General features: G+C 42.8%; 1 protein-coding gene across 1 annotated transcript; it reads left to right on the plus strand.

The window, feature by feature from the left end:
• Nucleotides 1-3263: 3263 nt before the first annotated feature.
• On the plus strand, nt 3264-11371 carry ildr1b (immunoglobulin-like domain containing receptor 1b). The gene is made up of 8 exons (XM_085766430.1): nt 3264-3550; nt 4976-5146; nt 5610-5759; nt 7216-7335; nt 7429-7575; nt 8508-8633; nt 9411-10312; nt 10641-11371. The coding sequence occupies exons 1-8, from the start codon at nt 3502-3504 to the stop codon at nt 10677-10679; spliced, it is 1704 nt and encodes a 567-aa protein (XP_085622556.1). The 5' UTR covers nt 3264-3501; the 3' UTR covers nt 10680-11371.
• Nucleotides 11372-11402: the final 31 nt, after the last annotated feature.

The following is an 11402-nucleotide window of genomic DNA, read 5'->3' on the forward strand; positions in this document are numbered from 1 at the left end:
ATTTGGCCAAAACTATTTTTGCGCAGATGATATAACAAATTCAAAACCTAAGTTGAATTTTTTTTTAATCAATTTTGTGTGTATGTCTCTATAGCAGCACAAATGTTTTGACAAGATTGTTTCTGACATAAAATGCCAGTTGTCTGACACAGAATTTGATCTTTGAGTGGCTATTGTCTTTGATAACGTGTGTGATAACGTGTGTGTGCCTTGGACAAAACCTGTGTTTTTTATCGTAGCTTATCAAATATACACAGTTAATTAAACACTAGAGATATTCTGTCAACTTATCCAGCTACTCACTCACCTTGTTACCGCTCATGTAAAGCGTGTGCTGGGTTTTAAAATGCTAATAGAAAGTATTTTAAGGAGAATTGGCGACATCATCAACAGGTGAAACTGACACATGAGCAGAACCCGTGGTCATTTGTGTCTCTATAGTTGTTTAGCGTCTCTTTGTTGTTGCTTTGTGTCTGTCAGTCATTTTGTGTCTCTCTGTAGTATCTCTTTGTGGATTTTTAGTAACTGGTTGAAGTTGCTTTGCGCCTTGTTATGGTGTCCCTGTGCTTATTTAATGTATTTCTGTGGTTGTTTTGTTTATCTTTATGGTCATTTTGTGTATCTTTGAGGCCATTTAATTGGACATTTTATAACCCTGCCTGGAAACCGTGGTATAAATATTTTGTACTCACTCGATACCAAGACAGAAAATGAAAGATAGCCTACTGCAGACTGATGTTCTCTCCAGATACTGGCCAGGGGGGGAATTAAAAAAAAGTGGCACAGACACAAATGTGTTGGCAAACCTTTTCATCCATGCAGCATTTTTCACAGGACTTGAAGCCCACTTCAGGGAGCTGAGAGGAGGACTTGAGCCCAGTTCAGCCGGGCTTGTTTTGTGTCAATAATAAAGCTCACTGGAGTCTATGTCCTGGCTCAAACAAAGAGCTCCGACTCTCGTTCAACATGACTCACCCTGAGAGTGAACTTTACACTCGGGTTGTTTGTCATGGGGGAATAAATGAAAACCATTGCACCAGCCACTTCACTCCATTCACATTATGCAGGCTTAAATCACTCCCTCTGATATAACCGTTATTTTTTGTTTGTTTGTTTGTATGTTTGTTTTGTTCACGCGCAGAGGGGAAAGCCAGCCTGAGGTTTGATGGAGTGAATCTTAACATTCAGCTGCCACGTAAACAACATTTGATTACACTCATTAGAAGCAGTGAACTCCCCAAAACACAGCAGGGAACAGAGTATTTACTCATTAATAAAGCAGTGATTCACTAATCAGGCTCTCTCTGTCTCCACTGTCACTTATACCTCCTGTTACTCCCACATCCTTTTTTATTTTAAGTTGGCATGAAGTTACATGTTATAGGCTAACTAAAAAATATTCTTTGTGTGTGACCTATGAATGTGTGTCCTCATTTGCCAAAAGTAATTCCTTTTTACGGAAGCTACTGTCAGAAACAAGTTGTGAATAATGAGGCTAATGGAATCCGCAAAGACAATGAAGCCTACATAACCTGCAAAGACATTAAGTAGTCCAGCAAGATGAAGAGTTTGGCATTGGTCTGACTTCCTGCCTTTTCTCTGAGCTCTTGCCAACAAGTAAAAGATTTAAAATCAAAGATTTACCCTGGTCCAGTTCCTTCTGGTCTTCCTCCGACAACGTCTTCTTCGGTCACTTCGATGCCCCTGCCGAAACAAACATAATGGGAAACAGTGAGCTAGCTAGTTTCTTATAGCCAGGTGCGAGGTGTTGGTGTGTGAGATGTTGCCGTGAAGCGATGCGCATTACTAAGCAACCAAAGTTACATATAGCGCAATACCAGCTCAGCAGGGGGCGCTGTAACAATGGCAGGGGTATTATTCTCCCTGTTGCAAGCATAGACTGTAAAAAGAATGGACGTAGCGTCCGTGACGTCACCCACTGGTTTTGGGGAGTCGTTTTTGTGACTCAAATATGGCGGCCTGAACAGCGCCATGTTGGATTGGCCGGCCGAGAACCCGCCCACTGGCCTCGAAGCAGCTGTCCACGGAGCTGCTCGGACCTGTCACTCAACGTTTCCGCGCCCTAATTGGCCAGAGTTTTAACCTAATAACAGTAAAACGGTAGAGTTAAAAAAAAATTCACCCCCCTCAGAGTGTGTGCGGGGGTAGAAACTGATTGAGACGAAAAAACGTTCTGACACCAGGCTTTTAACATGTTTACTGAGAATGTAAAGTCGGCGATTTTAACATGGGGGTCTATGGGGAATGCTCCCTTCTGACACCAGCCCCCAGAGGAATCCGAGGGGATTGCAGTTTTTTGAACGCGGAAGTGAGCTTCACTTCTCAGACCGACAACTGCCCCCTTGGTTGCAAGTCAATAACACATAAGAATGATGTTGAAACTATCATTTTCAGGTAAGGTGTTGCTTCAAGAGGAACTGTGCAGCGGTTGCTTTTCCGCTGTTTTGCTAACCCTCCTCTTGACCATGTGCATTGTTTTTAACGAAGATGGTGGGCAAGCAATCAGTGGAGTGGTGGGTAACGTCCTATCATATACATTTTACTTTGTGTATATTTGTCTAGTCTTATCTGTCATTACCAAGAGATTTCAGGTTACGGAGGGTGTTTGTTTCGTGGTGCTGCTGAGACGAGAGCTGGGACACAGTGTTGGTGGCGCTGATCTTGCAAGGTTAGTTTTCGGCCCAAAGACGCTATGTGGAAGGCAGAGACCTCACCTCCATTCTCCCTGTAACAAGTTAACCAAGTCATTTATTTAACCATCGTTATTACTCCAAATCAGTTTAACAAGGTAAAAATGTAGCATAGTTAAGCTAAAAGTCCTGCATAGCCTACCTACTTCCTCTTTAAAATTTGAATAATCAATACTTAAATAGGCCTATTAATCACAGACATAGGCTAATGTTTTACTTAAACTAGCCTATGTCATTAACTGCTGGTGAATGAGTTTGCTGGATAGTTAGCAACAAGTGGAGACACTGCTGGGAGAAGGGAGAATCTTCATTTTACAAAAAACTCAATAATTTTACCACATTAACCTGAATTCATATTACAAAGTTGTTTAAATGGTGGTCGAATGACACTATAATGCTCTGAGGGTGTGTTAATTACCTTGATGCTCTCAGTGTGCTCTTCCTGCTTTCTCTCGTTTCTTCCATGTTGCACCTGTCTCAGGGGGCGGAGTCAGTGATGTCACCTGAAGCTGGAGGGGTGGGGGATGAACTACCTCTACCTCTACCTTCCTCCGACACGGACTCTTCCTCTGTCGCTGTGGCTGAAAAACACTCGACTTTCTCGGCAGAAAAACAAACCGGCCCGCGGCTAACTAACATGTCGTCCAACGAGAGAGTAGCGTGAGGAGACTATGCAGAGCAGCGGCGACGTGACGACGTCTCTCTCCAAAAACTCAACACACTGGTCGGATTGTGACTCGCCCACGGGATAGAGAGCGACGCTGCCGCGGAAGGATAAAGTGCAACAAAGATGGGAAACATGATACTGATGGCGCTCCTGCTGGTTCACCTGCCGACAGGTGAGGCTTTACAGTCTTCATAGTAAACAAACTTTTTTTTTGCTTCAAGTTAAGATTTACTTCATAGGCTACATCCAGTTTTTCCCGTTTTATCAGGAATGTAGTGAGAAGCCACCTCAGCAAACAGTCGATATTCACAGTAATGTCTGTGTACAAGTTAATTATCGACAGGTACAAATAGAGCGAGGCCGAGTCACGTGACCACACAACCTGCGCAGACTGTGTTTTCTACACAGTTTGTTTTAACCTGGAGCTTTACAAACAGTTTTATAGTAGACAACGTTAACTGAAAGTGTGTGTTTGGAAGTGAATATAATGAGTGAAACATCCACCCACGATCCACCCATACACCATTCTGCAGCTGTGGCACAAATGAGCCCTTATAAGTTTTATTATTGTAGTGTAATAATATCTTACATGGTGTAAACATTTCCTCTGCAGCTTTCATACATTTACCTGCGGACAGTCTCTTTTTCTGATAGGCTTCCTTAATGTCAAAAAGAATTAAAAATGCCAGATAAAAAACTTAAAATATTCAGTTTATTATAAAAGGCCTAAGACAAACAAAAGTAAAGCATATTTACATAAATGAAACTATCTGGTCATTGGTTAGTATTTCCTGTTTTTTTTTCTTCTTTTATGTTATTATAGATTAAACAACTTAAGATAAACATAGTGCTAGTCTGTTGTTTTACCCTCATTCCTATCAATGAGGGTAAATAATGACGTCAGGTTATCGTGTTTTGATTCAGAAGTGAAACTATTAGTTGTCCTACAGAAAAATAAAGCTGGTCCAAAGTGGACTCAGAGATTTAGATCTTGCCTTCAGTAATTGGTAGTAATACTTTTTAGTATAAATCCTCAGAATGAACATTTCAAGTTTCCTCTGCAACAGTAAAAACATTCAAACGAGTTCTAATAAATTGTGTTTTTTCCCCCTATGGCATCTTTTAATGTTTTCTGGTATTTGATAGCTAAACAATTCATAACTGATAATGTAATATTCAAAGTGATGTTCAAATAGTCATCCACTGGATTTTGGACACCTATTTCAAAAAGGGAAAGTGTGGACTTAGACCATAAAGCTTAACCTTAACCTTATAGATGTTTTCAAAGCCTATAGATGTTTCTCTCAATTAGCAGATGTCACCTGTCATTACCTTGTTTTCCTCTCTCTCTCTGAATGGCTAAGTGTATTTATGACTGACAGGTGTTTCCTAATGAAATAGTACAATGCGTACACGGTCAAAGAGTAAACTAGTCGGGTCAGATTCTTGTCACTCCAGCATTAAAGAGAAAATCTGTGACACAAACACACAGCAGGCGTTTTCCTGCTCAGGTTACACTACTTTGAATTGTGTGTGATATTGGCATCTATTTAACAGTTTATCTTCCATTACCCCCTCTTCCTCTTCTTTGTACCAGAGATGCTGTCCATCCAGGTGGTGGTCCCAGAGACGGAGAGACACACCACTTTGTTTGCCTCAGTGATACTACGCTGTGACTACTCAACCTCAGCAAACCCCCAGGACGTCCTGGTCACCTGGAGGTACAAGTCCTTCTGCAAAGACCCAGTGCTGGAGTACTACTCCACAGGTGAGACTACAGCTGGAACAAGACAGTGATTTTACATCTGCCACTGTTTGATTTGGAAATATAAACACACACACACACACACACACACACACACACACCAGGAAGGTTTGAGAACTGAACACTTGTTCATTTTTTAAATCCATTTTCAAAATGGCAAATATTTTGTTACAGCTTTTCTATTTTGATGGTTTTAACTCTCTTCAGCTAAACCTCTGGTCCAGTTATGTACAGTTAATTCACAACCATTTGAAATCTGATTTTTACATCATCACAATGAGGAAACAATTTAAATATCAATGAATAACTTAAACCGCACTGTCTTTGTGGTGCAGTTAAAGCATCATAAATGTTTCTTTATGGTCATATCAAGGTAGCCTACTTTCACCACTTGGTTTAATGAAGGCTCTGATTTAGCCTTGTGCTCCTTTTTCCACCCTTGACCTCTCTGTTTCTGTCTCTACAGGCTATCAGGCTGCTCTCCAGCTGGGTCAGGACCCCTCCAACGACTGCCCGGACCGCCAGCGCACGGTCCGCACAGTGATCCAGAAGAGAGGAATCAATGAGCCCATACTGGGCGCAGACTACAGAGAGCGCAAAATCACCATTAGAAACAGTGAGTTTGATCCCATCATGATAACAGTGTTGATTTTTCTGTCAGCTGCTCAGTGTACAGCATATTTGCATAGATTAAATTACATAGTTCACTAACACAAAGGGCCGGATTTACTAAGTTCCCAGATAACGGGCGTTAATTGTTTGCACCCGCTAAAATATTGCGTGTTTGGTTAGTGCACGCAAAACAGGTGATCTACTAAGAGAAACCCGCTAAATGACAACACGTGCAAACCACAATATGTAAATGAGGGTTTTGCGCGTGGTAATCGTTTCCGCCATGGAGAGAGTGGACAGAGAGCTGGATGGACGAAGAGACAGAATGACATTTGATCCAATGCATACAATGACAGCATGTGTGTTCATCTCTCTTGCGCTCTGTTTAGATAAATAAACACAAATCGCTACAGGGCCCAACTCGTCATATAGTGACGAACAGGCAGCAGCTGCAGCGACAATCACACACCTATAACGTGTGTGTGTATGCCGCCCATGATCGAGTGGATTAATAGAGAGCTCAGGTGGGACACACGGATCTAAACGCTCTGACCACTGACCAGAGGGATCAAACACGGGTGAAGGCAGCGGTGACGTCTCTCAGTCCGGGACCGGGACTGAGAGACGGAGCTGAGCAGCCAGGTACTGGAGAGGGAGGAGAGGAGAGGAGAGGAGAGGAGCGCACTGCGCGTAAAAGACTTTTAACACGGCTGAAAAACTGTTACAGAATTACCCAGACGTGAGGAAATGCAGAGATGTAAGATCATGGGACTCTGACAGGTATCAAACCAATAAACGCATAAGTTTTGGCAAAGTTGTATCAGTTAGTACATGGTTTTCAGACGTGGTAAATAAAGACGCAAAAACAGCCACCGCAATCTCTTCCTGGTTTGGTAAATCACATTGCCCTCGCTAAATAAATCTATTTGCATCTACTCCTCCCAGTATTTTGCACGTTCTGGCTGAAACGCCCATATTTACATATTCATCAAGGCAAACACGGTAAATGGATCACACGTGCTATTTTGCCCATTTGAGAGACGCAATCCTCGGTGCGTCCGGTTAGTAGATCAGGTTCTACGTGTGTTTGCGCGTGCAATCACGTTTGCACACGTTTTAATACATGCAAACCTTTAGTAAATCCGGCCCAAACCCGTTCTCTCAGCTGGGAGTTTATATTGCGGTTTGTGAGCAGAGTGTTTGTTTATTTTCACCTTGCATAATTACGTAAGGTTTATTAGCAGAACTGTAGATGCGATAGTGCCTGAAGCCAAACACATAACAAACATAGAGAATATTATTGTGTTAAAAGATAGAAGATACATCATTTATGTTAATTATAAAACAGATTTACACATATATTTGTATATTTCATAATGCTGCAGTGACACAGCTTCATACTGTTGACACAAATATTTGTTGTTTCATTTTGACCTACGTCGTATGTTATCCGTCAACAGATGCTGACCTGGTCATCACTGAGGTGATGTGGTGGGATAACGGCGTGTATTTCTGCTCCATCGACGCTGCCGGTGACACAACAGGGGACTCGGATCGTGAAATCAAACTCATCGTGTACCGTACGTCGGTCGAGTTCACATTGAACCCAGATGCACTAAGAAGAAGGAGTCGTAATAATATCAGTTACCATGTTTTCCTCTGATCTCCTCCAGACTGGCTCACCGTCCTGCTCATCATCCTCGGTGCCCTCCTGCTCATCATGCTCCTCTGCATATGTTGCTGTCAGTGCTGCCCTCAGAAGTGCTGCTGCTACGTCCGCTGCCCCTGTTGTCCACAGACATGCTGCTGCCCGGAACAAGGTAGAATTCAAGATTTTATTTATTTATGCCTCATCCACATTTGGTGAAGAGCCAGACATGTCAATACTCTGCGGTGGTGGAAGACCTTCAGGGCCTTTATTAAGTAAAAGTAAAACTACTCATTTTGCAGTCAAAAGCAACTTGTTGCTAGATTCTGCCCCTGAAAGAATACTAAAGTGGGCCTGCCGACTTTTCCACTTTTTCGTTAAATATAATTTTATACAATATAAGTAGGGGGTCCCCGCTCCATCTCTCCATCAGTTTGGGGGTCCTTGGCCTGGAAAACGTTGAAGACCCCTGTTATACAATATAAGTAGGGGGTCCCCGCTCCATCTCTCCATCAGTTTGGGGGTCCTTGGCCTGGAAAACGTTGAAGACCCCTGACTTAAACTATAAGTGTTCATTATACAGCAGAATGACCCCTTCAGTATAACTTTTTTTTTTTTTTTTCTGATGCATTAGCATGTAAGCCATATTTTAACATTGGAGCAGGTCTAAAATCTAACTGCTGTGTAGTTTAATATAAAAATATGTTGTGTTTTATAAACTGATCAAAGGTTTTTACGGTAAACGTGAAAATATTTGCTAACTAGTTCCTTCCCACCACTATTAAAATCAAACCATTTTCCCTGATGCTGCCTTTGACTCCTCATGTACTGTATAGTTGTGTGGCATAATAACAACACAGTGCGTTTGCCCAAGTACATCACAGACAGGAACAAGATACAAAGGAGAGATTATCTGTGGCTTTTTTAAACCAGAAAAGACTGTGAGGTGTTGCATGATCTAACAACAGAGCCGTAAACAATGAGAACCTCATGGAGAAAAAAAAAAAAAGGTTTTGGTCACATGTTTAAGCTCAAATACCAAAATCTACCCAGTCATGCCTGATGTGAATGAGCCACATTAACAGCTTTCGACTTCCTTTTCAGCCGTGATGCAGCACAGGATGCTGCGGGAGGCCCAGAAGGCGATGGCTCCTTGGATGGCTGGCCAACCCATCTACGCTCCCATCAGCTCCAACGCCTCCTCCCAGGGCGTCCCCATACTGTATTCAGGTGAGCTGCACAAAAGCAGAATGAAACTTATATGTTGTCCTTTTGTTAAATGTTTGCCCAGACCAAAGGGTGTGTTGTTTGATTTGGTCTCACAAGTACGTGGACACAAAGAAGTGTTATCTTTGATGGCCGGCTCCAGCAACTTTTTCTAATACTCCGTATGGGCTGCTGTACAATCCCAGCAAGCCTCACTAATCTGATGATGATTGGCAGGATTTATGAAGCCTGACATGCAAAAACACAGGATAAAAAAATCTTACAGGTGACCCTGGTGTTATACTTTAGGGCCCAAGATAATAATCCTCAATCAAATATGGTTAGTCACCTTTTCTCATTAACCCTCTCATATAGATGACGGCAACTGGACAGCATGTGAGAGGATATTTGATAAAAAGATTTTAGTCACTGAAATTGTCAAAGGTGGAGGGACAAAATACAGTTTTTGAAAAGTCCCTGTGAATTCTTTTTCTAGATTAAAGCAGCTATAAATAATATTTGTATTTTAACACCTGATCATGTAACTGCTGTGAATTATTGCAGCTTCCTTTGAGACCCTCAAAGAGTTTTTACATCTTGCAGTTGATTTCACTGACTCATTTTACTTCACTCCCACTGTGTTCAATGAAAAAGCTCTTTTACAAACTGATAGAGATTCCTCCAGTCACAGTTGGATATCACAGCTTGTTTCCACTGCCCCCAAGTGGTCAAAAATAATCAGTTATTACAGGTTGAAGGTTATTTGTCTCTCCAAATTCAGTTATTTTCCTTTTTTTCCAGGCTCGTACTCAGACTACCCTGTCAAACAAAACTTCGCCATGGCTCCCATGCAGCAGCTGTCCCCCATGGCCCTGCAGCAGCAGCAGGCCCCTCCTCCTCCTCCACACCACATGAACGGCAGCATGCGTGGTAGTCTTCAGGGTAACAACCAGGTGTTGGACTACCTGGAGCACCAGGTGAGAGGACTGGATGCAATGGCTCCGCCATCAGTTCATAATATGCATCCATCACAGCCTCATCCTCAGTCACAGCAGCCACCTCCAGCAGTTCCCTACACTCCTGGGCCCCCAAGTATGTTGTCTGCCCTGGATGACATGGGGGTGAGAGGGATGGAGAGAAGGGTGATCACGCTGCCTCCTATAATCCAGCGTGGAGCCAGTTTTTCTCCTCGGAGGGGCCCTGGAGATGGGGCCCGAGGCGGCCCCAGATACTCCAGTCAGTCCAGCGGGAGCACAAACCGCTCTGGAGGAGGTCTCCACCCCAACAGTCGTGGCAGGTATAGAGACAGAGATGTCTCTCCTCCCAGGCGGGGGATCTTGCGCGAGTACAGCGACGACTCCGATTGGGATAACAGGCGAGGAAGAGCGCCGCACAAGGGGTCGAGGAATGAGAGAGGAAGCTCAGGTGGGAGGAGAGGAGGAGGAGGAGGAGGAGGAGGATCCAGACCACGACCCCGAAGTCGTGACGACCTGATGGAGGAGCTGCACAGCAGAGCGGCTCGCAGAGAGAGGAGCTATTCACCCCCCCAGCACCGCAAAGGGTCCTGGAGCTCCGACGACGAGGACAGCAGCAGACAGGCAGGAAGGAAAGGGAAGGACTGGCTGGAGAAGCCACCCAGCTACTTCTCCATTGATGTTGGGCCTGGACACAGCAACGGCCGCAGGAACCACAACCGCCTTTCTGTAAGAAACACACACACATACACACACACACTGACAGACACTGACATATTCTCTGTATCATCTGTCTCCTCATAGTGATGGTTTTCTGTTTCCCCTCAAAGTTCAGAAAAAAGCTCCCGCGCACTGTCTCACTCTCAATTAATTTATTAAAATTCATCAGGCCTGATGAAGGTCATAGTTGTGACCGAAACGTTGCTTTAATAAATTAATTGAGAGTGAGACAGTGTGCGGGAGCTTTTTCTGAACCTTGATTTCCTCTTGACCATCATGACCAATCGTATCTTTCGCTTTAACTTAACAATGTCTCTGTCGCTTCTCTCTCTTGTAGGATAGAAGCTCTCGTAGCGCCACCAGCGTAGTCATCTAAAGCATTTCCATCTTTTTTCCCAAAACTGAATGTTTCGACCACGGTGCAAATGAAGACAAGCAGTCGGCAACTCAATCTGTTCAATCAGCACTGGTTTTGTTTGGTTTTGTAAATGTATCCATAAACTTTTACTCTATGCATTGTATGTGTTTGCAACAAAGAACATTTTATATAGAAATTGAGGCTGTAACATGGAGTTATATGAAGCGTGGTCTCTTGATGATTATTGTGAGCAAGTCCTAGTTGTCCTAGTTAACAAATATACAGTAATTTGCGCATCTTTTCCTTCTGGTGATGGATAAAAGAATCCTGAGGTAAATATTGTAACACTTGAAACAGATTGTCGGATTAGGTTTGTTGCTGTGAACATGGTATTTGTGTATTTTCATATTTACATGATACAAGTGTATTTGTTTTTTATAATTTCTTGTTTTTGCATAATTTCATGTACTATTTAAAGTGTATTTTTTACATTTTATCCATGTGGATATTATTAGACTGGAAGAGCCATGTAAAGTATGCTATGTGGACATTTGTAGGACACTGGACAGAGTTAGAGGAGACTTGCTGTAGCTCTTGTACTTGGATGAAGGTATAATCGTGATTTTCCTTGATGTTTGCTGTTGTCACAAACATTAATAGTGATGCACTGTCTTAAAATGTGTTTTTAATAAACCTTTTTAGATACAGCTTTGAGGAGTGAGTTAAATTTCTTTCTTGTGT

This window comes from Trachurus japonicus, chromosome 21, assembly GCF_045865225.1.
Source record: "Trachurus japonicus isolate A0001 chromosome 21, Traja_1.0".
Lineage (NCBI taxonomy): Eukaryota > Metazoa > Chordata > Actinopteri > Carangiformes > Carangidae > Trachurus > Trachurus japonicus.